Source organism: Myxine glutinosa, chromosome 3 (genome assembly GCF_964187855.1).
Source record: "Myxine glutinosa chromosome 3, kmMyxGlut1.1, whole genome shotgun sequence".
Taxonomy (NCBI): domain Eukaryota; kingdom Metazoa; phylum Chordata; class Myxini; order Myxiniformes; family Myxinidae; genus Myxine; species Myxine glutinosa.
The window spans coordinates 217142363-217164367 of NC_136263.1; the positions used below are offsets into that span (position 1 = coordinate 217142363).

The 22005-nt window shown below is 44.5% G+C and overlaps 1 protein-coding gene across 1 annotated transcript in view; it reads right to left on the reverse strand.

The window, feature by feature from the left end:
• The window catches only part of PGD (phosphogluconate dehydrogenase), a gene marked incomplete in the record, with an annotated part of 178520 nt that overhangs the window by 96020 nt on the left and 60495 nt on the right, over positions 1 to 22005 (reverse strand). Inside the window, 5 exon segments of the mRNA XM_078774995.1 lie at positions 209 to 343; positions 616 to 685; positions 3287 to 3405; positions 7590 to 7655; positions 10154 to 10333. Of these exon segments, the coding sequence (XP_078631121.1) occupies positions 209 to 343; positions 616 to 685; positions 3287 to 3405; positions 7590 to 7655; positions 10154 to 10333 (570 nt within the window).

Sequence of the window (22005 nt, forward strand, 5' to 3'; positions counted from 1 at the left end):
CCAAATTTGGTCACAATCCCATTCGCGGTTTTGGATAAGAAGTTGAAAGTGTTTACGGACTGACAACGCACCATCACATAAGCTCTCCGGAACTACTTTCCAGGTGAGCTAAAAACATTTTCAATGAAGTTAAGGTATGTTATTTCAAAGAAATGAAATTGGGTTTTTTAACAATATTAAAAAATAAATCTGTGACAACTGATTCTACCTTGGCCATCTGTTCATGATCCATGCAAAGAGCATCTTTCATGAGGTGGTATGCTTCTGCAATGAGCTGCATGTCTCCGTACTCTATTCCATTGTGCACCATCTTCACAAAATGGCCTGAGCCCTCACCTCCAACCTTGGCAATGGGGGAAAAGTCAAAGAAACCACAGTGTCACATTTAACTAATAAATGAGCTGGGAAATATTCTTGAGTGTTCAAAGAAAACCTTTTGGTTTAAATAAGACGACACAAAAGCATAACCTGATAAAAGATGTTTAAGAGTAGTATTTATTCAAAGATCATGATGAAATAGAGCCACTTAAAGTTTTACATCCAGCAGTTATATTCCTTAGCCATTCTATATAATCACCACACCACAACTCCAGACAAGTAGTAGGTGCCACTCACCCAGTCACAGCAGGACTCTCCAGTCTCTACTGTAGCTGCGATACTCTGGAAAATGTTCTTTATGTGTGGCCTAGAGAAGGAAATATTCAAAAGATAAAACGGTCTAGTTTGACCAAATGAAAAATTAAATTGGTCACAATTGTGTTGCGTTGGAGTGGGTATGAATTAGATAGCACGTTAAACTAGCATGTTCCACGTGTTCACGCATGTTAGAACAATTTCTGTAACGAGGTACCCATTAGTGTAAAGTTGTGCTGTTGTCATGTATGCCGTGAGAGGCAGCATAGTTGACGTAGGGGTAGATGGGAAAGTGTAATTTGTCGATTCTTCTCTATAGCCAGCCAAGAGAAGGAAAGAGGTGCATTTGGATGTGTCGGTGCTTCATGTCTGGGCTATTGAAATGCCCTGGCGTACCGCGTCCTGAGGACAAGGCATCCGGCACGGCATTGGTCATCAAAAGGACCCCCCGAGGACACCCTGCAACTAGTCTCGTCATTGGATCGGGTGGCACTAGTGGCAACACCCCATCAACATGACATCACTACGGCGGCGGTAAAGATGACCTCATTGGCCAGTACCAGGGCATGAGCGAAGAACGTTCTGAAGTGTGGTATGTCGCCATGGCGGAAGTGTTAAAAAGGCTGTACATGGACTCATTCTGTACATTGACATTTGCTCTGCAGTCGTGGGCAAAAATATTGGAACCCTAGCACTTTTATCAAATACCTCACAATTTTCTCTAAAAAGAAGTTGAAATTGACAAAAGTATTTGGTCTCCACAATTCATTTCACTGTTAATATTACAGAACCGTTCTCACCCATTAATATTACATTACATAACCTAACATTACAGAACCTTAAAGGACCCAGCTTTCTGACACTGGGGTTGAACATTGTGCTCCAAAATGCCTCGGTAATCTCCTAATTTCATAATGCCTTGAACACATTCAAGATACTCAGTGCCAGAGGCAGCACAGCAACCCCAAAACACCACTGAACCTCCTCCATGTTTGACTGTAGGGAAGGTGTTCTCTTCTTTGAAGGCTTCATTTTGTTTTCTGTAAAAATAGAGATGACGTGCTTTAACAAAAAACTATAATTTGGTGGTGGTTCAGGTGTGTTTTGGCGAACTCCAGTCGGGCTTTATCAGTGGGGTCCTCCTGGGTCTCCTACTATAGAACCCTCTTTCATATAGTTGGCGACGGATGGTGCGAGGTGAAACTGTCGTACCTTGTGTCTGAAGCTCAGCTTGAATCTGTTTGGCAGTTGATCGAGGTGCTTTCTCCACCATTCGAACAATCCTTCGCTGCAATCTTAGATCAAGTGTTCTCTTGCGGCCACGTCCAGGGAGGTCGACCACATTGCCATGGGCATTAAACTTCCTGATAACATTGCGTATGGTGGACAGAGGAACAACAAGGTCTCTGGAGATGGACTTGTAGCCTTGATATTGTCCATGCTTGGCTACAATCTTGTTCTTTATTTTCTCCATGCTCATTGCGGTACACACAGTGACACAAAACTGCAAAATGACTCCGTTTCCCCATTGAATCAGGTTGAGTGATTTTTATATTGCAGGCACCTGCAACTCACCATAGGTGAGTTCCATTCTAAAGTAAAGGAGAATCACCTGCGTGAAATGTAATTATTTCTAACAACTTCTAAAAGGTGCCAATAATATTGTCTGGGCCATTTTAGGATTTCTGTGTGGAATAAGCTAAGATTTCGTAATTTTTTCAGCTGTTTGTTTTTTTCCACTGAAAACCAAATAGATTCATATGTGGTACCAAAAGATTGTTTAATTTCAATAATATTATAGAAGAAATGGTGAATTATTTGAAAAAAAAATGCAAGGGTGCCAATATTTTTGGCCACGACTATCTACAATCCTCAATGTTGACCTTCTCCGATCTGTCTCTCAAGTCTGGGCAGTTTTGGTTTCTCTCCCATTGAAGCAGAGCGACTCAGCGGTGGGGTGAATAGAGTTGGTCGGAGCCGGAGATGCTTGCACCCTCTCCAGGGTCGGTAGCGTCCGTTCGGAGCTAGCCCACCTTTGCGGATGCTGGAGGGCTGACCTGCCTCACCCTGCAGTCTTCCCCCATGCTTTGCTCTGGAGACCAGCCCACCCATATCCTTCCACACTTTTCCTGATTTCTCCCCTTTATGTGTGAGTGGAAGAGTGCATGTGGTGCCACAGGGCATAGGTTATTTACTGCATCAATTAATGCATTTTGGTTTTTTTGAGTGTGTACTTTTCTTCCTTTCAGTCTGCCTTTCATCTCAGTTTATTGAAATGACCTGGAAGAATACAAATGAAGAATCCTGTTATTTCTCAAGAACATGTGTCGCCACTTACATGCCTAATCTCAAAAATGCACAGACCATTTCAGCCTTGTTTGGTTAATACCTGGGGGGGAGATAAAATTAGTAAAATATTCCTTTTAAGAGACTGGTGGGTTTGGATCTCTGCTATCTGTTCGAATGTGATTCCCTTTAATACAGCCATTTGCAAAGCACATTGCTTTGGTGTGGCGGGTCCACGTTAGACCCTGTTGATGCAACAATGTTATTAAGAGAGACAAATAAGCATCATGTTGAATGTCATTTTAAGGAAAATAAAATTCAAACATCAAAACGTTTTAACAAATAAGGAAGCATACATAACACCTACCAAGCCTCCTTTTCCCCACCGGGCATCAGGGAGGGACCATTACGGGCACCTTCTTCGCCCCCACTAACCCCACTGCCCACGAACAGTAAGCCCTTTGCTTTGAGCTCACTGCAGCGGCGCTGGGGTACAACAGATAATATGGTAAATGTCACAGAGGGGGACGAGGGAGGGAAGGGAGGAGGATAAAAGTTAGAATACAGTACTTTTATTATGCAGGAAAAAATATATATATAATAATAATAATAATAATAATAATAATAATAATAATAATAATAATAAAGGAGCAAAAGTAAAGCACATTCATCCAAACATTGAAAAAAGTGGGACCCGTGAAGGTAAGCTCTCCGGTTTCTTCCCCGTTTGCTCCCCACGCATATTAACGCCACCATTGAACTGAACACCTCAGTGTTAAAGCTAGTTTGGTCCTCTGTGCTACCCTACGGTGTTCACCAAGGGTAGACACACAACAATATTGTTTGTTAATATACTTGAAGTGTTTTATGAAAATTAAATTATTCCCTAAAATAAAACAAACAAACATTAATTGGTCCACTTAGTGAGTGTAATCAAATGCAGTCCCCTCCCCAATTCCCCCATTTCTCCCTCTCCTTTCCCTCCCCAATTCTCCCTTCCACCACAAGTAGTAGGAGAATGGGGTGTCTTAAATGCGCCGACTAACAGTGAATGAACGTAGTGAGTGAGAATGAGCGTCAGCGAATGTCTGTTGAATATCGAGAAATCTTGAGGATGGGAAGGAATTGGAGGATAAAATCTAATTGAAAATCTAGTGAGTCAATAATTAACCGTAATTTTCTCCATCGACTTCAATGTTAAATTTTAGTGTGCTTCAGAACCCCCAATCTCCTACAACTATCATCACAAGGTGCCGAAGGGGGCCCGACGATGACGCACGCACGCGCGCTGAAAAGCAATACTCAGTTTTCACTCCAGTTTCTTGTATTTTTTCGGGTGATCTCAACCATCCTCTCAGCAAGGAAGCTGAAATTTCAGCACCATAGTGAGTACATGCTTTGGCAAAAACAGTATTTTTTGTTTTTTGATTAATCAATTAATTAATTAGTTAATTAATTATTATTGATTAATTAATCACCAATTTATTTTCTTTCTCATCGAGACTATCTCAGGCACATTTTAAGCTAGGGAGCTGATATTTGGACATGACAATGACCAAGTGATTTGGCTGTAAAGGCCATTTTTGATTTATTGATTAATCAATAAATCGATTAATTATTACTTGCAAAATCGAAGATTTTTCAAGTATATTGGTCGGTTGCGTTTGTGGTTCTGTCTGTCTGTCTGTGGTCAAAAGGTCAACATAGGCCAAGGGTCACCAACTTTGCCACATTTCTAAAATCCTCAATTTTCATCCGATTGACTTGAAATTTGAACATGACTTGCAAATCTGGTCACTGAATTCAACCACCAACTATTTTTGAGGTCAACATAGGCCAAAAGGTCAACATAGGCCAAGTTTTTAAAATCCTCAATTTTCATCCGATCGACTTGAAAATTGAACAGCATTTGCACATTGAGTCACTAAATAGGGACACTAACTATTTGAGGTCCAAAGGTCAACTCAAGGTCAACCTTCCAAAATCATCATTTTTCATCAGAAAAATCGTCACTTTTCTTCCTGTTGACCCGAGCTTTGATCAAGATTGCCAATTTTAATCTTGATGAAATGGACAATTTGCTGTATCAATGCAATTTTTTTTCTTGGGGGTGGGGGCAGATTTTGCAAGTATCATGCTCTGCATGACGTCTTCTTGTTTAATTATTCGTTTAATGACAAAATTAATTGTTTATTTTTCCGATTAATGCCTTATTTAATTAATTTTCAAAAAAGTTAGCTTCGGATAAAACACTGGTGGTGGAGGAATGCCATTTGGTTCCGGGGAAGCCTTTCACCCACCCCAATTGTTGTTCCGTGGAAGCCTTTCACCCACCCCAGTTGTTGTTCCGTGGAAGCCTTTCACCCACCCCAGTTGTTGTTCCGGGGGAGCCCATCACCCCCGTTGTTGTTCAGGGCAAGCCTATCACCCCCGTCGTTGTTTGGGGTGAGCCTATCACCCCCGTTGTTCTTCCGGGAAAGCCTATCCATCCCAGATTGTTGTTACGGGGGAGCCTATCACCCCCGTTGTTGTTCTGGGGGAGCCGGTCACACCTGTTGTTGTTCTTGGGGGAAATGCCTTGAGCAAAACTACATATCTTTGCGATTGCATTGCAACTTCGACTGCTGTTCAAAAGTTAAAGCCCACTAGCAGAGTACTCACCCTATGGGCAATCTTGTTAAGCATGCAACATTCTTCTGACACATACCTTTATTTGGGCGATGTATAGGCAGGCAACTGACGGATGCCCCAATCGCTCCCAAAAATAAAAACAAGACGACATCATGCGGAGCACGATACTTGCAAAATCCGTTCCCCCACCCCCAAGAAAAAAAAATTCCATTGATACAGCAAATTGTCCATTTCATCAAGATTAAAATTGACAATCTTGATCAAACCTCGGGTCAACAGGAAGAAAAGTGATGATTTTTCAGATGAAAAATGATTTTTGAAGGTTGACCTTGGGTTGACCTTTGACCTTTTGACCTCAAAAAATAGTTAGTTTCCCTATTTAGTGACAATGTGCAAATGCTGTTCAATTTTCAAGTCGATCGGATGAAAATTGAGGATTTTAAAAACTTGGCCTATGTTGACCTTCTGGCCTATGTTGACCTCAAAAATAGTTGGTGGTTGAATTCAGTGACCAGATATGCAAGTCCTCTTCAATTTTCAAGTAAATCGGATGAAAATTGAGGATTTTAGAAATGTGGCAAAGTTGGTGACCTTTTGGCTGATGTTGACCTCAAATATACTTGGTGGTTGAATTCAGTGACCAGATATGCAAGTCCTCTTCAAATTAAGTCAATCGGATGAAAATTGAGGATTTTAGAAATTTGGCAAAGTCGGTGACCTTTGGCCTATGTTGACCTTTTGACCCAAAAAACAATAGGCTTCTCAATTGGGACGACCTATACAACTTCGTGAAGTTTCGTGACGATCGGTTTAGAATTGTGATCTGTAGGCCGGTAACAGACAAACAGACAGAACCACAAACGCAACCGACCAATATACTTAAAAATTCTTCGATTTTGCAAGTACTAAAAAGAACCCAAGTTATGTGCATGAATCAAAAACATACCTACTGCTTATAATTTAAAACACATCACTGCCCTGGAAAATATGAGGACAGGATACTGTACTGTAAAGGGTGGGGACAAAATGTAGAAAGAAACTTTGTCTTCCCCCTTCCCCCCGCATCCCTCCTATCCCTTCCTTGCCCCCTTAGACCACTGGCAAAGATAAAAACAACCCTATAGAGTAATTGGGGTCATCATGCTGATCCTATGAAGCAAGTGTGGATGTAATCGGCCCAAAACTGTAGGAGTAGCACGACAAATGCACACCAGTCTGTGAATTATCGTTCGGATTATTCAAACAACTCGAGATATTAACGCAGCACAGCACATTGCAGAACCCCAATAACCTCGATCAACTCTTTACACCATTCACACCTCAATCACACGATATGAAGGATTACAAGCAATTTCTCAACACAAATATGCCAGAGTGCAATTACTTACTGAACAACCAACTTGCACATTAATTCCACATTTATTGCAGCTCAGCTGTTCAATAATTAAACCCACATGGGAAGATCATTTGAGGATTAATCTCCAACGCAAGGAAAACTAGAACGGCACTCGGTGGAGAGCATACTGGTTGACCACTTCACTCCATGGTGAAGAATCACTTAAAGATTAAATAATTACTATATCCGAATCCATATTCAGTCAGATCTTCACCAACATCGAATTGAATCGTCTTTTTCAGACACCCAATCTCTCCACCAAGTTTCGTCCAAATCCACCCAAAACTTTTTGAGATATCCTGCTCTGTATCGTTTTTGGCCCCATCTCCCAATGGTGAAGAATCGCTTTTAAAAAATTCTACTACCCGGATCCGAATCCGGATCTTCACCAAAATCGAATCATTTCGTTCTCGTCACATACGCTCCATCTCTGCCAAATTTGGTCCGAATCCATCCACAACTGTGAGATTTTATTCACAAACAAACAAACAGACAGGGGTGAAACGTAACCTCCATCCACCTTTGGTGGCGGAGGTAATAAGTTAGTTGCTGGGAAAGGCCTTGGCACGTTCAACAAACAGAACTTTTTCTCATTTCATGCATTAAATAAATATTTATCATTATTGCATCATGCCCGCCTTACGTTCGTATCTCTGTATTCAGAATTCCCACCATCAATGATGATGTCACCTTTTTCCAGCAAAGGGACCTGACAGGAAAGAAAGCCCAATGTAATTTTAGTATTACAGGAGAAAGAACTTAAAATGCCCAAAAACCCCGTCTCTTCATGAACGAACATCTAAAAAAATACAAATTAATGAAACTAATAATTAACACGACAAAGGACAATTCTGCATTGCTCATTTACAATTGCTGATAGATTTGATTTCGCAGCTAGACCGAATTCATTCAGTCATCTGGATCAACTATTGATCAGAACATGGTCTTGAGCACATCTATTGATCAGAACATGGTCTTGAGCACATCTTTCTCACTGATAGCATGCCAAGGCTGGCCTCCAAACAAGCAGCTGACTGGGCATCTTCTGTCATACAAAGTCGTTCCTTGGCACACCCGAGCTCCAATCCACCAAAAAGGCCTTCATCCGCAGTTTAATGGAGTAGCGCTCTCGTCTCTGGGCACGCTTCCTTGCCTCATCTTGCACAGCTGGACGCAATGGAAACCAAAGCCGTTACAATTATTGAAATCTCCCACGACGAAGTCGAGTCTTTGGGCCTGTCACCTTCACCATCGCAGACAGGTTTCTCGTCTGTTTTCTACCGCCTTCTTTCTCGACTTGCACACTCTGCTCTTTCCATGCTTTTTCCCTCAACCCCTCCGCACCCAAAGTTTATTCAGGGATCTCACACGGTCCACCATCAACCCCCTTCTGGTGGAACCACCTAAATCCAGGATCACTGCTCACCTCCACTCATTTGTTCCTCTTGTTCCCCACCTGTGGAATAAACTTCCACTCGATATGGAAATGCTGTTCAACTTCCCAATTCAATCAGATGAAAAATGACAATTTTACAAATTTGACCTCAAGATCAATCGGCTTCTTATGACCAACTCCACCATCTGGTGAAGTTTCGTAAGGATCAGTGTAAAATTGTGACCATGCTGATCCTATCAGTTTCAAATTGTGATTGTGAATTGATGTCTGCCATACCCACATGGAAATAAACATTGCTTATACACCTTTCAACATGACGTGGAGACGTGTTTGCTTCTATTGAATCAACATGGCGGTACAGCAGAGTAGGCTGTTCACCATAAGCTCACGTGGTGAGATGCTGATTTACACTATCACTGATTTCCTGATTGATCATCGATATACAGGGTGATTCACATACGACGTACTATTTTGTTTTTTAATAACTCTGTGTTGCGTGAACTGATTTACTTGTAATTTGCAGCACTTACAGACAAATGTTCCCCATTTATTATGTGAAAATTTCATTAAAAAATAATTGATACAAATTTAGTTATTGGTCCCGATATGGCGGCCGTCATTTTCGATCACTCGGAACAGTCTCTGCTTGTATTTGAGCATGGTTTTCTGCCGCATTTCATCAGTGATCTCCCAGAAGGAATCACGAACATCGCCCCTTTCCATCAGACTTGTGTGCCATCGCAGAATTCATGCATTGCTTGGCAGCACCCAGCTTCACCAAACTCCGTTCGAAGACGTCGTTTCACTTCGATTAAGCTTTTTGTGGCCTCATACCAGGTTGCAGCTTTTGCACGCTCCTGACTGTTGTAACTTGCCATTCTTGCTGATTTTTTCTTTACATTATGCTGCTAAAAAGTCTAAAGCTGACTAAGACCGATTCGATAATTATCAACTTTTAAGAGCAATTTAATCGACATGTTACTCGACATGTCATGTCATGGCAAGAGGTCAGGCTGTTTCCCATCATCAAAAATGACGGCCGCCATATCGAGACCAATAACTACATTTGTATCAATTATTTTTTAATGAAATTTTCACATAATAAATGGGGAACAGTTGTCTATAAGTGCTGCAAATTACAAGTAAATCAGTTCACGCAACACAGTTATTCAAAAACAAAATAGTACGTCGTATGTGAATCACCCTGTAGGTCGAATAAAAACCATGATGGGAGAATCACGTGTGCAGGACCAATGCTGCAAAATACGCCCCACCCATCCCTCTCGAGGGGTATTTGTTGTTCATTTTGAAGAGACCCCTCTACTTCAGTGTGCTTTCAAGCAGATGTTGGCATGGTAACAAGCATCTTCCTGAGAGAAGGAAAATAAGTAAATAAACAAAATATTTTCAACCGTGCAACTTCACTCAACAACAAACTTCCCCATCCACCAATATTGTACATTGGGATCCCTCCCTTCTTTTGTGAGGCTCTCTTCTATTATTTTTCTCTTTCTCCATTGCTGTTCAAATGTAAATTTCCTTGTATTTTACTACCGTGTTATGGCTCATTTGGTAACTATCACAGATTAGGAAGCATTTATTTAATATGTGCACGGTCTACTAGAGTGTGATCATTTTACCCTTTTCTGACAATTGGCCTTTTAAAGTACATATGTGCAATACTACTATTTATATGCATTTAACCACTCCTTCATAACAGAATCCTCTATTTTGCCCTTTGATGAGCCTTTAAATCCGATAATAAATGACTGAAAGAAACTAGAACCTCTCAATTTCATTTGGATGCATACCAGCTTTGTTATGAAGTCATCCACAGCTTGGCCAGCTTTTACAAGCAGCATCACCCTCCGTGGTTTCTTCAGCTTAGCAACCATCTCCTCCAGAGAATGCGCACCAATAACATTGGTACCTTTGGCTTCATTCTGAAGGAACTCATCCACCTTAGAAACTGTGCGGTTATAAACGCACACCTGCAAAGTAAACATCACCGAGAATGCAACAAGATCAAATCAAAATAAGAACTACAGAGTGGCCATAAAGACACTATTATCTATCTATCTAAAATCTATCTAGGAGTGATGATCCATTCAAAAACTCACAAGCGAAACCTTGTTGATACTCTCTTTGATCTGGTTCTGTCTATATCGTATGACCGTGCGCTCCACATCTCAACGGAGCTTGGCAACAAAATTTGTCATGCAGTTAGGAATTAGTAAGAATTTATCCGTATGCTTCCCTCCATTCCCCACACAAATTTGAATTTTGCTCCATGTTTTTCTGGACATCTTCCATGTTGAGGGTTGGAGGTCATAAAAACAGCCCTCGACAGCTGTTTCGAGGTCTTCAACTGTTGATAGGTGGAGATGAGAAATTTCCTCTTTCGCAATGCCCAAAAGCAAGTCATCGCATGTTTCTGAGTCCTGACTTCGAGGAGGCCACACTATCTCAGATCCACGTCCAATCCATCATCCACTGAATTTGTCGTCGAGATAGTCTCTAACTGCGAGAGCATAATGTGCTGATGCACCATCTTGTTGCAAGATAGCTGTTGCCTCGAGATCTCTCACACAGTTGTGGAACAAGCCACGTCTGAAGCATGTTCAAATAAGCAGTGTGATTGACACTTGTAAAGAAAAAAAACATGGCCCTATCAAGTGATCGTCTGAAATTGCTGCCCGCATCATGACATGGATGATGCTGTTCAATTTCCCCAATTTCTTTGCACCAAAAATAAACATTCCTGGATCGATTGCTGAGGTAAATAGCACACTCATGCAGAAAAAAACGCTTCGTCTGATTTAATGATGGGAAATCGCTGCAGAGGAGCCTTGCAAGCAACCTCACGAGTAGCCAAGCCTCTTCCAGAAAGCTCATCAACACATTCAATCTTAAATGGCTTCAATTCCAAATCCTTTCATTATTTTTTGAACTGTTGACCATGGAATGCCCAACTCAGAAGATCTTTTTCAAGATGATTTCATTGGTGATCTTGAGGACGTTTCAATAATGTCCACATGGCGTTGACGTGATGCTGGACGACCAGAATGCTTTAAATCAAGAACACTCCCTGTTGAAAAAGGTTCTTCTCCCATGCCCGCATCGTGTCACGCGTAGGAGCTGGCTTATCAAAACTCTGCGAAAATCTTGTCCTTACGTCTTCAAAACTTGCTCCTCGTACGCGGTCTTGAAACCAAACAAGTAATTCACATGGCATGTTGCAATCAGCATTTGATCCCCTCCACACAAAATGTTCCATTATGGAAAAGGCAGTATCAATGTTGTTATCCAGGGGCCAGTGGGTCTTCCTCACTCAACTAAACTGCGGCCTTAAAAATCGTGCTGCGTAATGACTTCCTGCATCATAATGAATGCATGCGTTCAACGCTCCCCAGCAGCACCAGGAATGCACGAGTTTAATTCAAATATACATTTCTTCAGTGCCTTCAGAGAGTATTCATACCCCTTGACTTTTTCACATTTTATGTTATGGCCTAAATTTAAAATTGATTAAAATGAGATTATATTTTTGTCCCTGATCTACACATAATACCCCATAATGTCAATGTGGAATTTTGTTTTTAGAAATTTTAACAAGTTAATTAAAAATGAAAATCTGAAATGTGTTCTGTCTAAGTATTCAACCCCTTTGCTATGACATTCCAAATTGAGCTCAGGTACATCGAATTTCCTTTGATCATCGTCGAGACGTCTCTACAACTTGATTTGAGTCCATCTGTGGCCAATTAAATTGAAAGGACATGATTTAGAAAGAAACAACTTTCTATATTAGGTCCCACAGTTTCTATATAAGGTCCCACACAAGTAAGTGCATGTCAGAGCAGCAACTCTACCATGAAGTCCAAGGAACTGTGTGTAGAACTCAGAGATAGAATTGTGAGGAGACCGAGATCTGGGAAAAAGTAAAAAACAATTTCTAGTGTTGAATGTTCCCAAGAGCACAGCGAGTTCCATTCGTAGGAAATGGAAAGAATATGGAAGTACCCATACTCTAGAGCTGGCCGTCTGACCAAGCTGAGCCACAGGGCAAGGACCTTGGTCATGGAGGTAACCAATAACCCAATGACCACTCTGACAGAACTACAGAGTTCCTTGGCTGAGATGGGAGAACCTGCTGGAAGGACACCAGTCTTTGCAGCACTTCACAAATCTAGGCTTTAGGCATTATAGGAGAGTGGCCAGACAGAAGCCACTCCTGAGAAAAAGGCACCATGGAGTTTGCAAAAAGGCAAGCGAAAGACTCAGAGCATGACGCAAAATATTCTGTGGTCTGAAGCGATGAAAATTTAACTCTTTAGTCTGAAGTGCTACGTCTGATGGAAACTGAGGAGAGCTCATCACCCATCTAACGCCATCCCCAACATGAAGCATAGCGGTGGCAGCATCACGCTATGGGGATGCTTTTCAGCAGCAGTGACTGAGACATGCAAGGATAGAGAAAACAAGAAATGGAGCCAAATACAGGCAAATCCTTGAGGAGAACCTGAGTGAGTGCAAAAGACCTTACACTGTGGTGACGATTTACATTCCAACAGGCCAATGACCCCAATCATACAGCCAAAGCAACACTGGAATGGCTTCAGAACAAAAACATGAAAGTCCTCGAGTGGCCCAGCCAAAGCAAAATATTTTAGGTCATCTACAGTCACGTCAAAAAGTAAGTACACCCCATGTAAAGTTTTGACTTTTTCAACATATTTCAACATACAGCTATTTGATCTTCATTTCAACAATATTGAAAGATAAAGGTGATATAATATAATAAACTAGTGGGGTCACCCGTGGGAATCCCCACGGGTATGGTGTGTGACATTTGGACATCTTGATTTAGATGCTGCACATTAAATTTTACAAAATGGTTAAAATGGTGTAATGAACACAACTTATTTATTTCACATAATATGTGACCCCCTCACTCCTCTCCACACTCACGCCTCTCCAATACCACTCCTCTCCAATACCACTCCTCTCCAATACCACTCCTCTCCAATACCACTCCTCTCCAATACCACTCCTCTCCAATACCTCCTCTCCAATACCTCCTCGCACTCCTCTCCAATACCTCCTCGCACTCCTCTCCAATACCTCCTCGCACTCCTCTCCAATACCTCCTCGCACTCCTCTCCAATACCTCCTCGCACTCCTCTCCAATACCTCCTCGCACTCCTCTCCAATACCTCCTCGCACTCCTCTCCAATACCTCCTCGCACTCCTCTCCAATACCTCCTCGCACTCCTCTCCAATACCTCCTCGCACTCCTCTCCAATACCTCCTCGCACTCCTCTCCAATACCTCCTCGCACTCCTCTCCAATACCTCCTCGCACTCCTCTCCAATACCTCCTCGCACTCCTCTCCAATACCTCCTCGCACTCCTCTCCAATACCTCCTCGCACTCCTCTCCAATACCTCCTCGCACTCCTCTCCAATACCTCCTCGCACTCCTCTCCAATACCTCCTCGCACTCCTCTCCAATACCTCCTCGCACTCCTCTCCAATACCTCCTCGCACTCCTCTCCAATACCTCCTCGCACTCCTCTCCAATACCTCCTCGCACTCCTCTCCAATACCTCCTCGCACTCCTCTCCAATACCTCCTCGCACTCCTCTCCAATACCTCCTCGCACTCCTCTCCAATACCTCCTCGCACTCCTCTCCAATACCTCCTCGCACTCCTCTCCAATACCTCCTCGCATTCATCTCCAATACCTCCTTGCATTCCTCTCCAATGCCTCCTCGCACTCCTCTCCAATGCCTCACACTCCTCGCCAACCCCTATTGCCAAACCTATTTAAAGTGTATGCGCACATAACTAATAAAAAAAAACGAAGACATATCTCTCGGTAATTTCCTGAAACATATTTTACTTCCGGATAATAATGTTGAATGAAATAAGAAAGAACGAAGATATATATGTCGTTTTTGTGCCGACTCTCATAAAACGTAAAAGTAATATATCTTAACGAAAAGAAAAAGCGAATTTTTAATATATGTCGACATTTTCCCCAACTGTTATTTTAGGCGGTGTATTTTTGTGTATCATGGCGCCCGTGCGTGCGTGAATGTTCTCAATTATTTCGATAAAAATTAAATCAGATGGTGAATTCGATAAAATGGGAGTTTAGTGTACAGGCCTTTGAGAAATCATTTCGTTCTATAAACGTAAATTTTCTTGGGATTCTCTTCCCGGTTTTTTTCAACCGAGTCTAACACTATGTTAGCGACTGTTAAAAATGAAATATCGAATTAGAATTGAAATATACCTGTGTGAGAGAGAAAGACAGCACGGGCCTAACTAAACAGGCCTCAAAGCTATTAGAGTTAATAAAATGGTGGATATTTGTTTACATGAAGCCTCTCCAAGATTGGGTGGAGCTATGGGTGGAGCTACTCTGCAAACGGACTAAGCCACACCCTCGGACAGACGTCCAACAGAATCACCTACAGCTATTAGAATAGATATCATGAAATATTTACATTTTGTAGTCCATTGTATAATTTAAATAAACATAAATGCAAATTTCACATGTGGAAAAAGTAAGTACACTTTTTTTTTTTTGGCCTTTTTTTTTTTTTTCTTCTTCTTTTTTTTGTATACAAGATCGAGGCTCGTGAAAGAGCTAACATTAATCACACAAAAAGACAAACCGACACACAAAACACAAAAAACAAGGGGAGCGGCAGAAAAGATGGGGAGAGAGGGGGAAGGACACAAACAACATTTGAGAGCAGGGACATCGGGAGGACTTGGGGGGAGGTGGGAGAGGAATAAAACATATGAACACTGCAAGGACTCTGGGGTGAATTACCGGGGGTAGAAAAGATCAAGGTTTTCGATGGGGGAAGATAAGAGATGGTGGTGAACAGCTGTTTTAAAGACCTGGAGGGAGGAGTGGGATTGAAGGGAGTGGGGGAGTTTGTTCCAGAGGCGGAGAAAAGGGGAATGAAAGTGAAGGTGAGCAGAGAGCCTAGAATTTGGCAGTTTAACCATAAGAGGGTTGCAGGCAGATCTTGTGCGACCTGAAGGAATATTGGGGGGACAGAGCACCGAGAGAGCTGGGGGAGCAAGGCCGGAGAGGAGTCGGTAGAAGACAAAGCCCACCAACCTGCCTGCGGTGAGTGAGTGAAAGGCCCTCGGAGTTGACTACATCGCAGGAGATTCCAATGATTCTGAAAGCTTTGGCCTCAACAGCGTGAAGCCGAGCAAGGTGTGAGGCAGGAGCACCAGCCCAGAGGGGGGAACAGTATTCCATTGAGCTGCGGACGAAAGCCTTGTATGTGGTGAGGAGCTCAGGTGTGCCAAGGAAGGACTTCGCACGACGGAGGATGCCCAGTCGGCGACTGGCTTTGGAGGCCAGCTTGGAAATGTGGTTTTCCCAAGAACGATCATGGCAGATAGTGAGACCAAAAAGCTTGAGCGATAGAACTTCTTGGAGAGGATTGTTGAGAAAGTAGATGGGAGGGTTGTCCAGTCGGTCCTTTCGGAGAGACATTGTAAGAGTGTGAGATTTGTCAGGATTGAAAGACATGTTCCACTTGTTTGACCAGTCTGATTTTGTCCAGGTCTGCAGAGAGTGAGGAGGCTGCAGACTGCCGATCTGAGGGATGAGGAATGGAGCGGCAGATAGTGGAGTCATCAGCAAAGAGATAGAGAGGATTTTCCAGAGAGTCGGAGAGGTCATTGATGAAGACCAGAAATAGCACAGGGCCCAGAACACTACCTTGGGGAACTCCAGCCAGAACAGTAAGGGAAGATGAGAGAAATCCATTCAGGGCCACACATTGCCTACGACACGAGAGGAAATCTGCAAGCCATGAGTGGAGATTTCCCTGAATACCATAGAAGGTGAGTTTGGTGAGCAGAGCTGGGTGCCAGACCGTATCGAAGGCACGTGATATGTCAAGTGAGACAGCTCTTATTTCCTGTTTGGCATTGAGGACCTCCATCCATTGTTGAGACAGCAGCAACATGTCCAGAGTAGAATGACCTTGTCTGAATCCAAATTGATGATCAGAGATCAAGCCATTGGAGAAGAGGAAGGATTTGATATCTGAAGCAATGATGGATTCCATGACTTTGCTGATAATTGGGAGCAGGCTGATTGGTCTGTAGTTGCAAGGATCTGTTTTTGCACCTTTTTTGTGTAAAGCGGTAATGTTTGCTGATTTCCAAGATGCTGGCAGATGACCTTGAGCAAAAGAGAGGGTGAAAAGAACAGAGAGAGGGTGAGATAGAGCGGCAGAGCAGGATTTTAGGACCCGAGGGCTGATGCCATCTGGTCCAGTTGCAGAATCAGTCGAGGTTTGATAAAAACTTCTCCACCTTGTCAGGAGAGAAGGACACAGAGTCCAGGAGCAGTTGGGTTCGACTGGGAAAGGTGGGAACAGAGAGAGATGGGTTTGGGACACAAGATTTTGAGGCAAACACAGAGTTGAGGCATTCGGCTTTGTCACGTGCGGTGTCCATTTGAGGTAAGGGAGTGGATGGAGGGGGAACAAACACCAGAAACGGATTTGACCAGACGCCACCAGGATTTGGAGGAAGGAGACAGGTTTGAGAGTTCAATCTTGAGTGTGGAGAGATAGTGCTTCGTGGCACTCCTGAGGGTAGAAACACACTTGTTTCGAGCTTGGTGGAAGGAACTGAGATTGCCTTCAGTTGGATTTGCCTTCCAAGACGCAAAGGCAAGTTGTTTCAGGGCAACTGCCTCACCACAAGATTCAGTGTACCATGGACGGGAGGAAGGCTAAGACAACTGAAGACGAGATGGGATAAATCTGTGCATGAGAGAGAGCACTTTGCTTTGGAAGAATTCCCAGGAAGAATTGATGTCAGAGGCATTAGAGATGGGAGACCAGTCCAGTTGATTGATGGCTGCTTGCAGACCGTGCCAGTCGGCCTGAGTGAAATGCCAGACTCGTCGGCGCTGAGGAGGCTCTCTGAGAATGGCCAGTGAGATGTCCACTTTAACAAGCACATGATCAGAAGAACCGATTGGAGCAGAAGAGCAGCAGACATTTGCAGGGATGTTGGCTCTAAAAGGTGGTATTGCCCCCTTTGGCAGACACAACCTCAAGTAGGCATTTCTTATAACTGTCTACCAGTCTCTGACATCGACTGGGAGAAATTTTTTCCCACTCCTCCATGCAGAATTCTTTCAGCCGTGCGATGTTTGAGGGGTTTCTTGCATGCACAGCTCGTTTCAAATCCCCCCACAACATCTCGATGGGATTTAGATCCGGGCTTTGACTTGGCCATTCCAGAACCCTCCATTTCTTTCTTTTCAGCCATTCCTTGGTGGATTTACTGGTATGTTTAGGGTCATTGTCATGTTGCAAGGACCACCTTCGGTTGAGCTTCAACTCTCCGACAGATGGCCTCACATTATCCTCAAGCACCCTCTGGTACAATGAAGAATTCATTGTGGATTCTATGATGGTGAGCTGCCCAGGCCCTGATGCAGCAAAGCTGCCCCAAAGCATAATATTTCCACCACCATGCTTTACAGTTGGTATCAGGTTCTTGTGGTCAAATGCTGTCTTTGGTTTTTGCCAAACATGTCTTCTGGTACTGTGGCCAAATAGCTCTACCTTTGACTCATCTGTCCAGAGCACATTGTTCCAGAAGTGCTGGTCTTTGCCTCGGTGTTCATTGGCAAACTTTATTCTTGCCCTGATGTTCTTTCTGGACAGCAAAGGTTTCCTCCTGGCACATCTCCCATGGAGATCAAATTTGTGCAGCCTCTTTCTAATGGTAGACTCGTGCACTTTGACATCAACAGTGGCAAGAGCTATGTGTAGGTCCCCTGATGACATTCTGGGGTTCTTAGAGACTTCTTTCAGCATCTTGCGGTCTGCTCTCGGGCTGAACTTGCTGGGGCGGCCTGGCCTGAACAAGTTGGCAGTTGTTTGGAATCTTCTCCACTTGTCGATGATCTTCCGGACAGTCGAATGATTGATTTCAAATTGTTTGGAGATCTTTTTATATCCCTTCCCAGACTCGTAGGCATCTATAACCTTCTTTCTGAAGGCCTCAGAGAGCTCTTTTGATCTCGGCATGGTGACGCCACACACTTCAACAACAAAGAACAAACCAAACTAAATGTCTGAGGATTAAATAAGACAGGTTCCTCCAAGATCCTCTCCAACGATGTTCTAATCATTTGCACCTGAGCTGGTGTACCTGATTCTAATTTTAGGTATTTGAAGTAGTGATAAATGTAGGGGTGTACTTACTTTTTCCACATGCGAAATTTGCATTTATGTTTATTTAAATTATACAATGGACTTCAAAATGTAAATGTTTCATGATATTTGTTATATTATATCACCTTTATCTATCAATATTGTTGAAATGAAGATCAAATAGCTGTATGTTGAAATATGTTGAAAAAGTCAAAACTTTACATGGGGTGTACTTACTTTTTCACGTGACTGTCGGTTGCGTTGCGATTGTGCGTTTAGCAGTGTTGATAGCTATAATTTGGATCTTGATCAAGTGGCCTAAAGTCGTCGCCTCCACGTGGCAAGAGTCGAGGCGGTAATTTGTTACAGTGCTAAGTAAGACTGGGCACTTGAAGGATCTGGGGAAGCACCCCACGTTTCCTCCAAATTACCCTCGAAATTTCTGAATAAAACATGAGTGGGGTTCAATTGGGTGCCGCTTCTGTGGCTACCCACGAGGGTATCGCACCAGAGCCAGGCGGGGCTTGGGGGCACGCTGTGTTTACATGCGAGGGCTGTGGAAGGGAATTTGGTATGAAGATTGGGCTCAGCGTGCACTCTCGTGCCAAACATCCTCGCGAGTTCCACCAGCAGCAACTCCCCGTTATGGAGAAGCCGCGGTGGGACTCCGAGGCATTACATATGATGGCTCTTGAGGAGGTCCAGCTGTTCCATGACTGATGTCGATTCATCAATCAGGAACTAGTTGATAAGGTCCCTGGACGGACCCTCGAGGCCATCAAAGGTAAACTGAGGTTGAAGGTCTACAAGGAGTTGGTTATACGGCTCCTTGTAGAGTATAACCAAGCACCACGACCTTGGCGGAGACGTGTGCGCCCACAACGTATTGGCCGTAGAACATCGGAGGGAACGGGAGGGCTCAATCCCCGTCGTGAAGTCACCCGGCCCTGAGGCCGAAGTGTTGAGCGCAAATGGTGGATCGCGTTGGAAAGAGGAGATGAAAGTCTTTCTCCGGGGACTACCTCCTGGCGGCCGTGAGTGGAACGAGCAATGCTTGGACCGGTCATTGGTCGTCTGGGGGAGATCTCAGAGGAAGACCTCTAGGCGGAGCTTGAGGCCTTTGCCGACAGGATATCACTGAGCATGCTCGCTGGTGGCATTAGACATCGTGGTGGCATCCCCAGGAGTGGCTTTCGCACTGGCGTGAGGTGTGGAGCTGGCGGGGATGGCCAAGGAGAGGGGCTTGAAAGGTGGCCCGGTGAGGGCCGTGCTGCGAGGTTGGCACTGAAAGGTTCTCCCAAAGCTGCTGTACAAACCTAGTATGCAGCTGCACAACTGTTGCTCAGTTTAAATCCAGGTCACTGTGCAAAACACTGCATTGCAGGCACATGGGCCGAACAGGGTGACGACCTTGATGGTGGTGAAACGTTAGCCTTCTGGAATGTGGTCTTCAAGGGGGAGGGGTGAAGGGAGGTGGGGTCACACCCGAATCGTAGACAAATGAAGGTTGTTACACAATAGTGGGATCCAGTTCGTCCAATCAGTCTGGAGGGGATACAGCACGGGAAAGATCTCCGCAGACACAGGGCTCCCGGGTAAAACCTCTGGTTGTTTTGTGGGTTTCTTACCCGCTGCCTTAAAAAGCATAGAAAGATGTTGATCCCCAAAACGGCCAGCCCCGAACACCCATCCAATTCCCAGCCTATTACTATCAGCAGCCACCTCGTTCATCTACATCATAAGATCCTCGCCAGACGGTTGTTGGGGGTTTTTGACCTCCATCCAGCACAGCAAACGTTCAGGCGAGGTGATGGTTGCACGGAGAATATTAATATTCTCGGTGGGATCCTTCGGGATTCCACGCACAACCTCACCCCTCTGTGCCTCGCTGTGATGGATGTGCCGAATGCCTTCAACTCCATCAACCACGGATCGATTATTCAGGCTGCGCGAGGGATCTGTGCTAAGCCCACATTCCTCGTGTACCTTCGTAGATCTTACGAGGACTGCAAACAATCCTGGATTGTTAGTGCCGAGTCAATTCCAATGACTGGTGGTGTGAAGCAGGGCGATCCATTCTCTCCGATAATGTTCAACAGTGTCCTCTATGAAGTGCTGAGGAACTTACCGAAGGGAGTGGGTGTAAGACTTGGAGGTGAAAACATCCAAGCATTGACCTTTGCAGACGACATGATCCTGTGTGCCAGAACACCAGCCGGGATTCAGTCATCAATGGATGCGGCTCATGTTCTGCTAGCACAGGCAAGCCTGGAGATAAACTGTGAGAGGTCCGGCACGCTCAGCATAGTCATCGATGGTGATAATAAGCGCTACCTAGTCAATAGGGTGCGCCATCGGCGGAAAAGAGTTACGACCTTGTAGAGCAGTAGAAATACCTAGGATCAAGTTCCTCCCCAGGGGAGTTGCTCCGACTTGCGGGGCGTCCTTAGAGGAGAGACTTGCACACCTCAGACGAGCGCCAATGAAACTGCAACAGCGAATGGCAATGCTGCGGGAGAATCTGATGCAAGTTGGATCATCAAGTGCGCCACCATGTGTGCCTCTGGCTGAGACTACCGGAGGACCCTCCGGTGGCTTTCTTTCAAGCCATGGCCACGGATGGTGGGCTGGGTCTGATCCAATTTCGCACGACGATTGCAATTCTGTGTGAGCGTAGACTGCGAGGATTAGAGCGCTTGGATAGTCCTTATCTGAAAGCAATCTTCCGGAAAAGCGTAGGAGATTGGATCAGGCTCAGGAACAAGTGCAGCCTGCATTACGGCGGCAAGCATCCCAGGTCTGTCAAACAGGCGGATGCTGTGACAGCCAAACTGCTGCACGCAACATTCCATGGTTGTGGTGAGTTGAGTTCCCCAGCCGCAGGGCTGGGTGCTCAACCAGACTCACCTTCAGTCGGACAGAGCATACATCAAGTCGGTAAAGGTGTGGGGCAATTTTCTCCCCACTGGATCCCGCTCGAGCCACGGCAGGCCTGTGGATGCTCAGACTAGGTGGTGTGATGCAGGTTGCCATGTGAAAGAGACCCTCTCCCATGTCTCCCAGGCGTGCATCTGCACTCGTGCTGTTCGAGTTTGACGGCACGAAGACGTATGTCGTTTTGTGTGCGGTCGGCTCCGGCAGTGTGGGTATGAGGTCCGAGTTGAACCCGGTATCCCCACGGCAGGCGGTCTCTGTAAACCGGATATCGTTGCTGTGAAAGGTAGGGATGCCGTGGTCCTTGACGCACAAATCATGAGCGACACAGTTGCACTCTCACTTGAGCACGCCTGGCAGAAGCGTTACTATGATGTTACCGATGTTCATCAGTGGGTGTGTGGTAAGTTCCCCACGCTTGTCCGACCGCGCGTGTCTACCGTCACACTCAATAGGGGCGGGGTTTGGGCGCTGGCGTAAATTCTCCGAGACCTAGGCCTCACACATG